Source organism: Papio anubis, chromosome 12 (assembly GCF_008728515.1).
Source record: "Papio anubis isolate 15944 chromosome 12, Panubis1.0, whole genome shotgun sequence".
Classification (NCBI taxonomy): Eukaryota; Metazoa; Chordata; class Mammalia; order Primates; family Cercopithecidae; genus Papio; species Papio anubis.
Genome location: NC_044987.1, coordinates 20,160,751 through 20,178,435, shown reverse-complemented (window position 1 = coordinate 20,178,435; position 17,685 = coordinate 20,160,751). Strand labels below are relative to the sequence as shown.

General features: G+C 38.8%; 1 protein-coding gene across 3 annotated transcripts in view; it reads left to right on the top strand.

Moving 5' to 3' along the window:
• NNMT (nicotinamide N-methyltransferase) overlaps positions 1-17,685 on the top strand; it is a 53,534-nt gene that overhangs the window by 28,148 nt on the left and 7,701 nt on the right. For 2 of the 3 annotated variants that reach the window (XM_009187318.4, XM_021926574.2), the window contains 2 exons: positions 6,108-6,391; positions 7,646-7,853. In XM_009187318.4, the coding sequence (XP_009185582.1) occupies positions 6,238-6,391; positions 7,646-7,853 (362 nt within the window). In that variant the 5' untranslated portion in view covers positions 6,108-6,237. Of the gene's footprint in view, positions 1-5,403; positions 6,392-7,645; positions 7,854-17,685 lie in introns of those variants that run through there. The other variant, XM_017948971.3, reaches the window with a different exon arrangement.

Genomic DNA, 17,685 nt, shown 5'->3' with positions numbered 1-17,685 from the left:
CAAAGTCAGCTATTAGTGTAACTATCACTTGTATTTTTTCTCTAGATGTTTTTTAACATCGTTTGTAGTCTTTGGTGTTGCAGTTTTTTTAATCAGTAAAATGTCTAGGAAGGAATTGCTTTTCAAATATTTTGCTTGTGACTCACTGGACTTCTAAATGTAGTCCTTCCTAGACTGTTACAATGATTAAATGAGTTAATATGTGTAAAGCACATATAGAACAGTACTTGCACACGTAAGTGCTCAATAAATGCTACCTATTTTGGATTCTGTGCATTGATGTCTGTGTCGGTTCTTAATACATTGCTTCATAGCTCCAACCCACCCTTTTGTATTCTGTGGTGTGAAAGCTAGTCTATGTCTCTTAGCTTTTCTCTTTTATTTTTTCCACTTCCCTTTCTCCCTCTGCTACATTTTGCATAATTTCTTTTAGCCTATCCTCCAATTGCAAATTGGACAGATTTACAAATTGGATTTTGCACACACAACTTTCCTTTGCCAGTGCCTCTATGTTAGGTTCTGCCAATGAGAGATTCTGGAGGGACATGCAAGGCTTGAGGAGGAGGAAAGGACACCATGTCCTGTTTTTTTGTTTGTTTGTTTGTTTGTTTGTTTGTTTGTTTTTCCTGAAGTCTGGTTGTGGGCTTATGATCCTGTGAGCAATCTTGGCAATGGTTGTCTTCATGCAGCTCTTGGCTGAATGCATGGCTCATCTCTGCAGTGGCGTTCCTTGGGTTCCTCAGGTGTCCAGCATTCCTGCAGCAGCTGTGCTTTCTCATCAGAGCTTTTTGATGCTTGGTTCTGTGGACTTGTCCTCTAAGTTTCTAAGTTTCCTCTGGTTTCCTTGTTCTGTCAGCCTGGTGATTTTCTGCATTTGCCACCTCTGTTACACCCCAGAGTCCACCTTTACTCTCTTAGCTGTTAACCACTTTTTACTTAGTCAATTCTTTATGCTAAATTTTGTATTAATAATTTCTGACTCAAGTTTAAGGTGGTTTCTGTCTGCTGACTGGATTCTGATACAGTATTTATCATCAGTTCTGGAAAATTCTCTGTCTTTATCTGTTTAAATATTATTCTAGTCCATTTGATCTCTCTTTTCTCTCGGGAACTCAAGTCTGACATATAGCAGATCTTTCTCCTCTATGCTTGATGTCGCTTAGCTTTCTCTTTCACTTTTTCTATTTCTTTTTTGCCCTCTGTTACATTTTGGATAATTTTTTAGTGTATCTTCCTATTTACAAATATTCTATTCAATTACATATGTCATTCTGTCAAACTCCTCTACTGCTAATATGGTATACATGGTATTGTATATCTATATATCAGCATTTTTAGCTTTTTAATATTTTAGGCTTTCAGGAAAAGGATATATATTGAGAGTTAGCCAGACATATTACTGGAACATGATATGTCAATATGTGGAATCTTTTTTCCTGACCAACATAAGCAATGCTGGTGTTTATACTTTTGGTTTGTATAGTATTTTCTAGCAATGGATTTTATCTAGCACCTCTGGAGTCTAGAGTGTGGTATTTTCTAGGAGAATGCCCCATTACATTGATTTTTTGTACACTAAGTATTGTAGTACTGTTTTCTCATGAGGTCATAGCCTGGGGTGATGAACCAAATTCTTTACCAGCAGACCATGTGGGAAGAACAGCCACCAGTGAACCAAATACCCAGACAATATGGAAATAACATGTTTTTCTTTCTTCTTGCCTTCCTTCTCACCCTTTGTTTCTTCCCTTATATGTGCATTTATTTACTCATAACAAACATTTATGTAAGGGTGGGTAGAGGGTCATTATAAGGAAACAGATTCCTATCTATAATAAAAAATCTGATTCTGACTGTAAATCTTGGAAACTTCTGGAGAGGGTAGAAAAAATTAATAATAGAGTGAGGGGAAAGGGGTACAATATCAAGGCCCCATATATGCTATATCACCACTATGTCTAAAATTCCCTGGTAAATTGACCCATGAGTGGGAATGGGGCACATTTCCCAAGGTAAGCATTCAACGTAAGGAAAGCTCTCACTGAAATTCCTCAATACCTCAGATTGAATAGTAAAATAAGTACTGTTAAGTCCATTTTACTTACCAAAACTGAGGCTTAAGAGTCTCCAAAGTTAGTTTTTCCAGCTGTCCATTTTACAAATTGCTAGTGGCAAACCGGGATAACACCTTATGTCTTTGGACTTTCTGGATGCCTCCTGCTGTGCTCCATTACTAGGGCAGTCAGCAGAAGCAGGGAGTGTCTGTGTTCCAGCAGCAGTGCCTCGGGTCAGTCCACAAAGACACCCTGCTTCCATTCTACATCTCCTAAGTCTGTGAATTGACATTTGAAGATACAACAGTTGCGATAATCTGAGACAATTTGCCTGCCACATGTAACTTCTTGTAATGGGCAATCTTAATACTACACAGGTTTCCTTTACTCCCCTTCCCCACCCCAACACACTCAGTGAGCAGGATCAATGAGTGATCTAAGTTCAAGGGCAGAGGTTACCATTTGGAATTGCCAGAATGGAGCTGTGTGCAGTGGATGAGCAAATGTTTGCAGAGAATAGGGCCCATAGACCTTTAACAGAAGCAACATGAAGTAGAGAAAAATAAAGAAAGATACATGAACTAAATAACGATTTTTTGTTTCTTGAGGCCCAGTTAGATACCCTAAAATTTGTTTCCGTTATATTATTCTATTAACAATTATCTTTTTAACTTGAGATTCTTTGAGTGAGTTTCTGTGCCTTGTAACCAAATGGGTCCTTGCTAAGTTATCATCCATGGAATATTGGATACCACTGCATTTGGTGCAATATGACAACAGTCAATTAATCAACCAATGTTTTGAACACCTACTAGGTGGACCAACCCATGATGTAGAATAGGGGATACAAAGAGAACTGATTAATAGTCCTCGAGCTAAATGAGCTGGTGACTTAGTTTATCATATATGTAAAATTTAGTGTGAGAAGAAACATTGACACAGACAAAACTGAGAACAAATATGTGCCAACACAAAATCAAGTGCTTCAGCAAAGGAAACAGTCAACGGAGTGAAAGACAACTCAAAGAATGAGAGAAGATATTTGCAAGCTACCACTTGATGAGGGATTAATAAACAGAATATATAGGGAGCTCAAACAACTCCACAGTAAAATATCTAATAATGTGATTTAAAAATGGGTGAAAGAACTGAATAGACATTTCTCAAAAGAAGACATATAAGTGGCAAATAGGTATATGAAAAGGTGCTCAGCATCACTGATCATCAGAGAAATGCAAATCAAAACTACCAGATATGATCTTACCTCAGTTAAAATGACTTTTATCCAAAAGACAGACAATAAAAAATGCTGGCAAGGATATGGAGAAAAGGGAACCTTTGTACACTGTTGGTTGGAATGTAAATTAGTACAACCACTATGGAGAACAGTTTGGATGTTCCTCAAAAAATTAAACATAGAGCTACCATATGACGCAGCAATCCCACTGCTAGGTATATATCCAAAGGAAAGGAAATCAGTATATCCAGGAGCTATCAGCACTCCCATGTTTATTGCAGCACTATTCACAATAGCCAAGATTTGGAAGTACTCGAAGTGTCCATCAGCACGTGAATGGATAAAGACAATGTGGTACATACACATAATGGAGTACTATTCAGTCATAAAGAAGAATTAGAGCCTGTTATTATGGAACTGGAGGTCATAATGTTGAGTGAAATAAACCAGGCACAGAAAGACAGACTTTGCATGTTCTCACTTATTTGTGGGAACTAAAAATTAAAATAATTGAACTCATAGACATATAGAGTAGAAGGATGGTTACAAGAGGATGGGAAGGGTAGTGAGCTGGGTTGGGGGGATGTGGGGATCATTAATGGGTATAAAAAATAGAGGCCAGGCGCAGTGGCTCAGGCCTGTAATTCCAGCAGTTTGGGAGGCCGAGGTGGGTGGATCACCTGAGGAGTTCAAGACCAGCCTGGCCAACATGATGAAACCCCGTCTCTACTAAAAATATAAAAATTAGCTGGGCGTGATGGTGCGCACCTGTAGTCCCAGCTGCTCAAGAGGCTGAGGCAGGAAAATCACTGGAATCCAAGAGGTGAAGGTTGTAGTGAGTTGAGATCCTGTCACTGCACTCCAGCCTGGGTGACAGAGTGAGACTCCATCTCAAAAAAAAAAGAAAAAACAAGAAAAAGTTAGAAAGATTGAATAAGACCTAGTATTTACTAGGACAACAGGGTGAATATAGTGAAAAATAATTTAATTGTACCTTCAAAAATAACTAAACAAGTATAATTGGGTTGTTTGTAACACAAAAAAGTACATGCTTGAAGTGGTGGATACCCCATTTACCCTGATGTGATTATTTTGTATTGCAGGCCTCTATCAGAATATCTCATGTAACCTATAAATATATACACCTACTATGTACCCACAAAAGGTTTTTAAAAAGAAAAATAAATAGCAACCAAAAAAAAAAACAAAAAAAAAAAAACCAAGTGCCTGGCTGGGTAGAACAAATTCTAAGGCCACAGTGTCACTGACCATGGGTTTTTTTGGCTCTCAGTGTATAGAAATTGACACAAGGCCAATAGTCTTCCCAAACACGCTTTACTGGAACTTATGCCCTGGCATATAGGAAACAACAAAAGAGAGAGAGAATTATCTGGCTTGCTGACTCCTTGAAAAGAACCGCTAGGGAATTTTTATTAGGCAAAGCACAGGAATTGACGTCAGAGGTAGGGTGTGCTGCTGGGCAAAGCACATGAGGAGTAGGGTATGCAGGTCAGCATTACCTGGTTGCAATGGTTATCTTGAGGAATGGGCCACCTGGTGGTCTGGCCAGTGGCAACAAGGCTGTCAATCAATTGCTCAGCATACCTTCCCGAGGTGGGACACCCTACAACATTGGTTATCTCCTAAGGCCAGTTCCTGGAATTAAGTAAAAGGATGACTAGTGGACATGTTGTCAGTGAGGTAGTGGTGTGGGTTTTGTGATCAGTGGGAACGCATGAAAGAATGCTTTCGTGGGGAGTGAGCTGAAATCAAGCCCCACCCCTACTCTTTCTCAAAGTGAATTCAGAAAAGGGGATTTAAATAATTCTTTTTTTTTTTTTTTTTGAGACAGAGTCTCGCTCTGTCACCCAGGCTGGAGTACAATGGTGCCATCTCAGCTCACTGCAAGCTCTGCCTCCCCGCTTCACACCATTCTCCTGCCTCAGCCTCCCGAGTAGCTGAGACTACAGGTGCCCGCCACCACACCTGCCTAATTTTTTGTATTTTTAGTAGAGACAGGGTTTCACCATGTTAGCCAGGATGGTCTCGATCTCCTGACCTCGTGATCCGCCCGCCTTGGCCTCCCAAAGTGCTGGGATTACAGACGTGAGCCACCGCACTCAGCCTTAAAGAATTCTTAAAGGACGTAAAGTTAACTTTGAAAGAACTGTCAGGATTTGGATTGACTGAAAGGAGTGGGGAGGCTTAGGGAGGAGGTACTTGCCAGACACTGGGTCATGGCAGTGGTGGGTGAAGCTGCAGTAGCCTAGGGCAGGGATGGATAGGGGGTCTGGGCATGAAGGATGTTTGGCTGGACTAGACTTTACAAAGCCTTATCCAGGCTTTTAAAATTACTCTTTCCAGACTTCATCTGAGACTCCTTCTTCAGCCAACATTCCTTAGCCCTGAATACATTTCCTATCCTCATCTTTCCCCTCTTTTTTTTTTTTTTCCTTTCTTTTACATGTTTGAATTTAAACCATTCTTTGTGACCCGTTTTCCTGGGGGAATCATGGCAAGACCAAGAAGAATGATGGTGCTTGTTAGGGGATGTCCTGTCTCTCTGAACTTTGGGGTCTTATGCATTAAATAATTTTCCTGACGAGCCCAAGTGCTCCCTCTGGTCTACAATCCCTGGTGGCCGGCCTTCACCCGTTGGGCAAGCATTGCATACAGCTCATGGCCCTCCCTCTACCATACCCTCCACCCCCGTTCTCCTAGGCTCCCTTCTCCAGGAATTTCATCACTTCCTAGAACAGCCAGAACATTTGTGGTCTATTTCTCTGTTAGTGTTTAACCAAACATCTGTTCTAAAGGAAGGGCTGAACTGACGGAAGAAATGCTGATAGCCTGAGACTCAGGAAGACAAGTTCTGCAGGGTGACTCCCTGGCCTCTGGAGGAGACAGAAGGAGGGCAGCACTCCAGTGGCACAGAAGTGACACACAATGGAATCAGGCTTCACCTCCAAGGACACTTATCTAAGGCATTTTAACCCTCGGGATTACCTAGAAAAATATTATCAGTTTGGGTCTAGGCACTCTGCAGAAAGCCAGATTCTTAAGCACCTTCTGGAAAATCTTTTCAAGATATTCTGCCTAGGTAAGTCTGTTGTCCACATGTTTCCCCACTAACATGAGTCCTATAGATAGAGTCTCAGGGCATGACTGGGTTTTGTGTCTATCATTGTTGTGTCACAGCCCTTTTGGCATCCCCATTTATTTAACTAGGATAAAAACGAATATTGGTGTAGCGATTCCACAGTTTACAAAGTGCTTTTGTATCCACTGTCTCACTTAGTCACGCAAAAGGAAACTAGAGGGCCGGAGTGCTGTCCTGAATCTACCTTGATTTGCTAGGCGACTTGAGGGAGACTTTTAGCCTCAAAGGGCCACTTAAGTGGAAATTCTAAAACAGTACCTTTTCTGATCCTAACTCAAGGGAATGCTGTGAATATACGTGAGATAAAGACCTCCCAATATATGAAGAACTGGTGCTTTTTGGAGAAATACATTCTATAAACTCAATTTTATTTTTTAAAAATTCACTTTCCTTGAAAGTATTGCTTAATAGTTTTTACATTCTTCGTGCAACAGCCTTTCTGGATCTGGTGTTCAGTCTGTACACCAGAAGTAGATCTTTTTTACCTTCTCCTACACCTTAAAATTCCTGGCAACGTGCCTCCACCCTGGATTGGGGAATAAAAAATGAAAAGATTTCTTTTTCTTTTTTACTTTAAATTGTATTAATGTTTGAGGTTTTTCAAACTGATGGGCTTTATTTAAAATTCAAGTGAGACATTTTTAGTGTTTTTGATATTTGTTTTTTCTTTGTCACTATGATGTAAATTACAGGGATTTGGGGAAAATATGGGATTTTTATTTTTAATTTTTAATATTTTTTGGACATGTAGGTCTCACTCTGTTGCTGAGGCTGGATGGAGTACAGGGATGTGATCACAGCTCATTATAGTCTCGAACTCCTGGACTCAAGGGATCCTTCTGCCTCAGCCTCTCCAATAACTAGGTCTTCAGGTGCACCCCACCAGGCCCAGCTAATTTTTAAAACTTTTTGTGGAGATGAGGTCTCACTATGTTGTCCAGGCTGGTCTCATCCTCCCGGCCTCAAGTGATCCTCCTGCCTTGGCTTTCCAGAGTCCTGGGACTATAGGCATGAGCCACTGTGCCTGGCCCAGAAAAGATGTTTTAAAAAAATATTTTGAGGGAAAAGTTGTGAACAGTAGTCGTCTGTCTTTGAGGATCATCAGCACAGTCCCAGGGAAGACAATGTAAATTTGACTCTGCCCACTGCCATGAGATGCCTGACTTCTCTTCTTTGTTCCTCCCGCTAACCCAGATGGTGTGAAGGGAGACCTGCTGATTGACATCGGCTCTGGCCCCACTATCTATCAGCTCCTTTCTGCTTGTGAATCCTTTAAGGAGATCATCGTCACTGACTACTCAGACCAGAACCTGCAGGAGCTGGAGAAGTGGCTGAAGAAAGAGCCAGAGGCCTTTGACTGGTCCCCAGTGGTGACCTATGTGTGTGATCTTGAAGGGAACAGGTAGAGAAACTGGTGTCTACTTCTTGGCTTTCGAAGGTACCTGAGTGATGGTTGGCAAAAGCAACAGATAGGGACCAAAGAGAAATCCAAATGGAGAACGAATGGTAACGAGAGAGCGAGAGCAAGAGAGATGAGATAGGCCTGTGTGTGCGTGTTTATAAATTTGTGTATGTACATGTGCGTGTGTGCACCAGAATAGCAGAAGACACAGGGAGAGGGTGGAAGAAATGGATACTGAGCAAAGAGGAGTAAACCCCCAAACTTTCCAGGCCTGTGGGGACAAGAGCAGTGTGCAGTCAAGTACCTTGGGACCTAGGTTTAGGACAGCTACAAGTAAAAGGCTAACCCAGCTTCTCACCAGCAGCTTTTGGATATCAGGGCTTGTCCCTCACCTCACTGTCATGCTATTGTAGCCATCCAAGCCTACAGAACTTGGCTGTGAGTGTGGCTAATGCTGACATCACCAGATACAACCAAAAGCTGAGTAGGTTTTTAAACTGAGGTAAGCAACATAAAGGAATTATTTGAGAAGAATTTATTAATCACCATCCATGAAAGTAGACTTTATATACTCACAACTAATGGTCAAGATCTTACTCTACCACATCTACAAATAAATTTATGCAAATGAATCTCATTTGTTCATGTAAATTTTAATTTCTTCCAACGCGGGAAATTGGCAATAGCCTATTAGCCAGAGGTAGCCACGTCTGCGATTCACTGTCTTTCTCATGTCCTTATGCATCTCCATCTTTTGCTGATTGTCTGACAATCTCCAGTCTATTCCCCAACTGATCATTCACTCCTGGAGCAACATTTCTCTGCTGCTATGCATATTGCTGAGACCCCACAGACTTCTTTGCAAACTGCATAAAAAGACAAATGTATGCAATTATAGTATCTGCAAATAAAAATAGATTTTGTTCTTCTATTCCAACTTTACACTTTTTATTTATTTTTCTGCCCTTATTATGTTTTCAAAATCTTTCAATACAATATTGAATAGAAATGATGACAGCAGACCTCTGCGCCTTGTTCCATATTCTAGGAGAAAAAATGTTCAATGATTTATCATTAAGTATATTAACTATTGGTTTTTCGTATTCTTTATCAGACTAAGTTCTGCATTCCTAGCTTTTTTGAAATTTTAATCAAATGTTGAATTTTGTCAAAATGGGTTTGCATTTATCAAGATGGTCATATGATTTTCCTCCTGTATTCTGAAAATGTGAATTACATTGGATGATTTTTAATGTTACACCAAAGTGGCATAAACTGCTTGGTCATGAAGTATTATTCTTTTTATGTGTTGCTGGATGTGGTTTTATAATTTTCTGTTAAGGATTTTTGCATCTGTATTTATGAGGGATATTGAGCTATAATTTTCTTCTAGTGTGCTTCACAAATTTTGATATCAGCATGATGCTGGAGTCATAAAATGAGTTGGGAGTGATTTCCCCTCTTCTCTTTTCTGAAAGACTTTGAGTATTATTGGTATAATTTCCATATGAAATGATTGATAGCATTCACCAGTGAAGCCAGGGGAATCGGAAAGGTTTGTGTGAGAGAAGACTTTATTAAAAATAGTATTTCTTTAATGGTTACTTGGATTTTCTGTTTCTTCTTTGGTCTGTTTTGGTAAGTGGTATTTTTCAAGAAGTTTGTCATTTTCATCTTGGTTGTCAACTTTATTGACATTTTTTTTTTTACAATATCCTTTTAATACTTTGTTATGTCTGTAGGATCTGTAGTGATCTCTCCTCTTTCATTCTTGATATTGGTAATTTGTCTTGTTTTCTTTCTTTTGTCTTGATCAACCTTTCTACAGATTGATCATTTTATTAATCTTTTCCAAGAACCAAAGTTTGGCTTTGTTAATTTTTCTCTATTGTCTGTCCATTTTCTATTTCATTGGTTTCTGCTCTTATTTTTGATAATTTTCTTTCTTCTACTTATTTTAATTTTAATTCTTTTCTAGTTTGTTTTAATTTTTTTCTAGCTTTCTAAAATTTCTTGTTTTTAATTCTTCTTTTAGCTTCTTAAGTTGGAAACTTATACCATTTATTTCACATATCTCTTTCTTCTAATGTAGGCATTTAATGCTGCAAATTTCCTTTAGCACTGTTTTAACTGCATCTCATGATTCTTGTATGTGGTGTTTTTATTATTTTCAAATTCAGCATACTGTCTCATTTCCTTTGTAATTTCTTTTTTGACTGCGAATTATTTAGAAATATACTGCTTAATTTCCAAATTATTGGGGTTTTTCTAGATATCTTATTGTTATTGCTTTCAAATTAAATTTTGTTGTCATCAGAGATTTATTTTGTGGCTCTGCATATGGTCTATCTCAGTAAATGTTCTATGTGCTTTCTACATTGAAAAGAGTGTATATTGTTCAATTGTAGGTATACTTTCTATAGATATCAATTAAATCAGGCAGTTGATAGTATTGTTCAAATTCTCTACATCCTTACTGACGTTTTGTTTACTCTCTCTGTCAATTACTGAGAGAGAGGTGTTCATGTCTCAAACTATGATTGTTGATTTATCCTTTGCTCCCTGTAGTTCTGTCAACATTTGCTTTATGTATTTTGACACTTGTTTTTAGCTCTGTTATATACATTTTTAGATTGTTATGTCTTCTTGATGAACTGACCATTTTACCATTGTGAAATATCTCCCTTTATTTCCAGTAATGTATTTGTCTTGAAGTCTACTTTTTCTGATGTTAATATAGCTACATCAGCCTTCCTGCGCTCACTGTTTTGCATGGTGTGGTGGGCAGCCTCTAAGATGGCCCCCAATAATCCTTGTGTCAGTATTTTCACCTTTGAGTAATCCCCTTCCCTAGAATATCCACTGGATTTAGTGATTCAGTACTGACAAATTTGGTAGAATGCAGCATAGTGCTGCATGTGGTAGAACGCAGCTATATTATAGCACATATAATTATGTGAAATTATAATATCGCATAATTTAATTGTGATATTAAATTAAAAAGGACAAAGCACCACTACACTATTAGATCTAGGCCAGAATCCGGAAGACTGACACCACCAAATGCTGATGAGGCTGTGGAGAAACAGGAACTCTCATTTATTGTTTGTGGGAATTAAAAATGGTTTAGCCACTTTGGAAGACAGTTTGACTATTCCTTGCAAAACCATTCCATCTAGCAGTTGCACTCCTTGGTATGTAACCCAAAAAGTCGAAAACTTATGTCCACACAAAAAACTGCACACAGATGTTTGTAGTAGCTATATTCATAATTGCCAAAAATTGAAAGCAACGAAGATGTCCTTCAGTAAGTGAATGAACAAATAAACTGTGGTACATTTAGACAATGAAGTTATATCCAGTGCTAAAAAGAAATGAGCTATCAAGCCACGAAAAGATGTGGAGGAAATGTAAATACAATTACTAATTGAAAGAAGCCAATCTTAAAAGGCTACGTGTATGATTCCAACTATATGACATTCTGGAAAATGCAAAACTAGGAAAGAAGTAAAGAAGATCAGCAGTTGCCAAGGGTCAGGGAGGGAGGTGGAGTATAGAGGATTTTTTAGGGCAGTGAGACTACTCTGTACGATACTATAATGGTGGACACATGTCATTATATATTTGTCCAAATCCATGGAATGTACAATACCAAGAGTGAATCTTAATGTAGATTATAGACTTTGGGTGATAATGGTATGCCAATGTAGGCCTTCTGCTTGATTGTGCAGTGAACCTAATGTTGCTGTAAAAAACAAAATCAATTTTTAAAAAATGACAGCTTTTTATTGGGTATTCTCTCTATCTCCTCTCTCGTCCTGAGGAGTAGCTTGGAACCAAATTTCCCTCAGTTGAACCACAAAAAGCAGTGAAATAAATGTTTGTCATTTTTAGCTGCTAAATTTTGGGGATGATTTATCCTACAGTTATATATAACTAATATACATGATATATCTACATATCCTTTTCTACCCTTCTGTTTTCAGATTATGTTTTCTCTTTTTAATCCAGACTGACAATTTCTGCCTCTAACTGGGTTGTTTAGTCCATTTACATTTAATGTAATTACTAATATTACAGGGTTGAATTTAAGTCTACCATCTTGGTATATGTTTTCTATCTGTCCCATCTGATTGTTGTTCACCTGTGTGAACAACAATCAGTTTTCCCTTGGTGAATGCAGTAATTTTTAGTATTCCATTTAGTATAAGTGTACATATTTTTAATATTTCTTTTTTAATCTCCTCTATTAACCTCTTCTGTGTCTTGTGTGAGTTTGTATGGTTTTTCTAGAAATTGCAATATGCATCCTTGACATATCTACTGTCTCATGAAGGATGTAAAATATTCCAACAGTGTAATTTCCTTAACTGACTTTCCTGGCCCTTATGTTCTTGCCATATATTTTATTTCTATGTTTAGTACTATAATACATATATTGTTACTAGTTTTGCTTTAGTTAGTAGTGCTTTTATTTTTATTGTCTTATTTTTAATTATGATTTTTAAAATAAAATTTACTATGTTTACTATGTTTAAGTGTTAGTTGAATAGTGTTAAGTATAGTCACATACGTCAGTATACAGTTTTAAACAATGCATATAACAATATACAAAAAACACAGGAATTTTGGACTGAATGTTTTTGTCCCTCTCTCCCAATTTCTGTGTTGAAATCCTAACCCCCTTATGATGGTATTAAGAGGTTAGGGCTTTCAGAGGTCATTAGGTCATGAAAGTGGAGACTTCATGCATGGAATTCGTGCCCTTATAAAAGGAACCCCAGAGAGCTCTCTAGCTCTCCTTCTGCCATATAAAGATACAATAAGAAGTCAGCTGTGTGTGGCCCAGAAGAGTCCTCATCAGACCCTGACCAGGCTGGCATCCTAATCTCAGACTTCCAGCCTTTAGAATTGTGGGAAATAAATTTCTGTTGTTTATAAGCCACCAGTCTATGGTATCCTGTTACAGGAGCCCAAACTAACTAAGGCTATATTATGCATATGTTTAAGATCTTTTATGTTTACCCACATATCTTTCTTCTGTAGTGTTTTTCATTCCATTCCCAGGATCTGTTCTTCTGCTTGGCATCATTTTCCTTCACCTGAAGAACTTATTTTAGTATTACTTATAATGCAGGTCTGTTGGAGACAAATTCTCTTAACTTATCAAGTCGGGTAAAAAGTTGGTAATTGTTTTCCTCTCTGCTAACTTGAGGAATTTAACAATTTTTGATACCCAAAGTCACCTGGCATCTCTCTTCCCAGTATTTATTATTGAAACCTGAGATTTTAAAGTTCAAATATTATAATTTAAAGTATTACTTTTATATTTTCTTTCAAGATCAGTTTGGACATTTGCTTTTGGTTTGTAATCAAATTTACAATTATTTTTTGGTGCTCATTTTATACAAGTTTTCTAGATATTGAGTCTTTAATTTTGATTCATCTGTCAACTGAATAGATCTTCAAATATTTGTTTCAAGAAGAACACACAGTGACGTGTTTTCTAAGTCCATGCATATATGAGAATGTATTTGTCACCCTTACACATGAACAAAATCATAAAATTGTTTAAATATTGCCCCATTTTTTTCTGACATGTAGTAAGAAGTTGAGAGAGGTTATTTTATTTTTTTTGAGACAGGGTCTTGCTCTGTCACCCACACTGGAGTAGAGTGGTGAGATCTCGCTGTAACCTTGACTTCCTGGGCTCAGGTGATCTTCCTACCTCAGCCTCCTGGGTAGCTGGGACTACAGGTCCACACTGCTGTAGCTGGCTAATTTTTTGTAGAGATGGGAGTTTTGCTCTGTTGCCCAGGCCGGTGAGAGCCTATTTTCATATGCCATTTTTACCTGTATACCCCTGACTTAGAATTTTATGTTGGCTATAGCCTTCAAAGTAGAGCTATATTCTTCAATATAAAAATAATTTCATACACTTTTTTTTTTCTGTTGACTATGTGATTCCACAGAATGAAACTGATATGAACTACAAGCAATTGCAGCTATGACAATTTAGATAATATCTAAAATTATTTAGTAAATAAGGAAATTCCCAGGATTTGTAGAATCTCAGGGAAACTTTGTAAAAATAAATAAATAAATAAATAAGTCTTCAGTCATTGTTAGACAATACACCTTTCCAAAGTCCAAATCATCTGTCAAGAAGGCTTTTGAAACTTTGTTCTCACTTTCTGTATCCACCACCAGCCTTTCCATCTCATTCAAAAATAAACCCTTACAATCTAACAGGATAGTAAAGGCATTGCTTATCTCACACCTGAATTGTCAGCTTCGAACAACTGGCTCTTGAGACACTGTCCCTTCCCAATAACTTTGTTGGAAATTGCATTTTTGGCAGTAAATTTCTGCATTCTTACCGTTATCCTTGTGCTAGATCCTGTAGCTTTAATTATTTTGAGAATGATAGTGATCCTATGCAACTCATGTCTTTCCTGCATCTTCAAGTAGCTTTATCAACCTACAACCTATTTCCTTCAAGACGTCAAGGCGATTTCTTCTTTATCTGAAGCTTTTTCTTGTGCTAAAGGCTGACAAAGACATATGTACTGTACTGTCTCCTGTTCTTCTACCTCTGCATTTAAATCCCACTCATTTTAAATTAGCTGGCCATGGTGGTGCACACCCATATTCCCAGCTACTGGGGAGGCTGAGGAGAGAGGATCACTTGAGCTTGGGAGATTGAGGCTGCAGTGAGCTGTGGTCACATTCCAGACTGGCTGGCAGAGTGACACTCTGTCTCAAAAATAATAATAAAAATAAATAACCCTCATTTTTACAACTAGCTAACAAAGTCGTAAGAAAGTCAAACACTAAGATACAACTACTCAAGCTTATTCCATGAACAGAGGAATATGAGCTCTTTCCTTAAGGAACTGTGGAAGCTGCATTACTTAACCTATGGTTCCTGGAACTTGGAATGCATAGCTTAGGCTTGTGGTCCCTGGACTAGTAGTTTTGACAACACGTGGGAGCTTTTAGAAATGCAGGCTCTCAGGCTCCACTAGCTACCTACAGAATCAGAGCCTTCACTGTAATATCTGCTAAGGGTGGTATGCACATTACAGTAGAAGAAGCAATGGTGTCTGGAGCAGGGCTCCCCTCCAGGTATGCCAGGACATACACACAGGTGGGTGGGAATCAGCTGCAGGCGTGCTGTCCAAGCTGTTTTTCTTGGCCTTCTGGACAGCAGGTAGGGCCTGGAGCACCTCCTGGTTGCCTCTGTAGAGAGCGGCTCCTCCTCATTTTTTCTTTGTTTATTATACTTTAAGTTCTAGGGTACATGTGCGCAACGTGCAGATTTGTTACATATGTGTACATATGCCATGTTGGTGTACTGCACCCATTAACTCGTCATTTACATTAGGTATATCTCCTAATACTATCCCTCTCCCCTCCCCCCACCCCAGTGTGTGATGTTCCCCACCCTGTGTCCAAGTGTTCTCATTGTTTAATTCCCACCTATGAGTGAGAATATGCGGTGTTTGGTTTTCTGTCCTTGAGATAGTTTGCTCAGAATGATGGTTTCCAGCTTCATCCATGTCCCTACAAAGGACATGAACGCATCCTTTTTTATGGCTGGATAGTATTCCATGGTGTATATGTGCCACATTTTCTTAATCCAGTCTGTCATTAATGGACATTTGAGTTGGTTCCAGGTCTTTGCTATTGTGAATAGTACTGCAATAAACATACGTGTGCATGTGTCTTTATAGCTGTGTGATTTATGATCCCTTGGGTATATCCCTAGTAATGGGATGGCTGGGCCAAATGGTATTTCTAGTTCTAGATCCTTGAGGAATCACCACACTGTCTTCCACAATGGTTGAACTAGTTTATAGTACCACCAATAGTGTAAAAGTGTTCCTATTTCTCCACATCCTCCCCAGCACCTGTTGTTTCCTGACTTTTTAATGATTGCCATTCTAACTGGTGTGAGATGGTATCTCATTGTGGTTTTGATTTGCATTTCTCTGATGGCCAATGATGATGAGCATTTTTTTCATGTGTCTGTTGGCTGCATAAATGTCTTCTTTTGAGAAGTGTCTGTTCATATCCTTCACCCACTTTTTGATGGGGTTGTTTGATTTTTTCTTGTAAATTTGTTTAAGTTCTTTGTAGATTCTGGATATTATCCCTTTGTCAGATGGGCAGATTGTAAAATTTTTCTCCCATTCTGTAGGTTGCCTGTTCACTCTGATGGTAGTTTATTTTTCTGTGCAGAAGCTCTTTAGTTTAATTAGATCCCATTTGTCAATTTTGGCTTTTGTTGCTATTGCTTTTGGTGTTTTAGTCATGAAGTCCTTGACCATGCCTATGTCCTGAATGGTATTGCATAGGTTTTCTTCTAGGGATTTTATGGTTTTAGGTCTAATATTTAAGTCTTTAATCCGTCTTGAATTAATTTTTGTATAAGGTGTAAGGAAGGGATCCAGTTTCAGTTTTCTGTATATGGCTAGCCAGTTTTTCCAACACCATTTATTAAATAGGGAATCATTTTCCCATTTCTTGTTTTTGTCAGGTTTGTCAAAGATCAGATGGTTGTAGATGTGTGGCGTTATTTCTGAGGCCTGTGTTCTGTTCCATTGGTCTATATCTCTGTTTTGGTACCAGTACCATGCTGTTTTGGTTACTGTAGCCTTGTAGTATAGTTTGAAATCAGGTAGCGTGATGCCTCCAGTTTTGTTCTTTTTGCTTAGGATTGCCTTGGCTATATGGGCTCTTTTTTGGTTCTATATGAAATTTAAAGTACATACTATAGCCTTGTAGTATAGTTTGAAGTCAGGTAGCACGCTCCTCTTAACCTCAGCGTACCTGACAGAAAAAAGGTTGGGCTCCTGTTGAGGTGGCAGTTCTCTGAGGTAAATGCTCTCTGTGCAAAGACCTCCATTTCTGTTTAGAAGATGTTTGTATGTTGTCCAAAAATAGACACAGTTGTGCCAAATGTGTTCCACAAACTAGTGAACCACCTCTATTCCATAGCATCTCTGGACTTTCACAACTTGCAAAAGGATATTGATATGCTTTTTCAAAACCAGGATCTTGATGATCACGATGATTGTTTCAGTGATACCTAGGAAGCATTCCTGCCTTTTACAAGGATGCCTCTCTCTTAAATAGGTGCTTTTGCTGCCTTATCTCCCTGGGAAAATTCACAGGGCAGGTTAAGAAACCTTCATCTAACTATTTCCTCAATTGTAAACATTTCTACTCACAGGTCTCAGAGCACCTCAAACTCAGTGTGTCCAAAACAGAGTTACGATCTGCTCCAGATCTGCTTTATTTCTGGTATTCTTAGCTGCTTGATTGGCACCATCATATAATAAATTGGACAAGACAGAACCTGGAAGTCAATCTTGTCCTTTCCCTGTCTGTCATGCTCCACAGTAACTTAACATCAAGCTCTGTCCATTTTACTTCCTGACTTCCTCTGTAACCCATTTCTTCCCGTGTTTACCATCATCTGGTCCCAGCTACCCCTGTTTCCCTCCTGACTGCCCTCCCACTTCCACTCTTGCCCCCTACTCAATTCTTCTCTGCCCTGCAGCCCAAGTGACCCTCTCAAAATGTAAATCTGATCATGTCACTCTCCTCTTTAGTGCTCCCTAGTGACTCTCCGGAGCTTTTGGAATGAAAAGCAAACTTCCTGCCATGGTCCACAAAGCCCTGCCTAGTCTGGCTCCTGCCAACCTGTTTCCCCACAATCCAGCCACGTTGGCACTCTCCTCCTGTGTTTCCTACCACCACGTGGCCTTTGCACTTGTGGTTTCCTCTTACTGGAATTTCCTCCCGCCCTCCCTGCTTGCTTTGG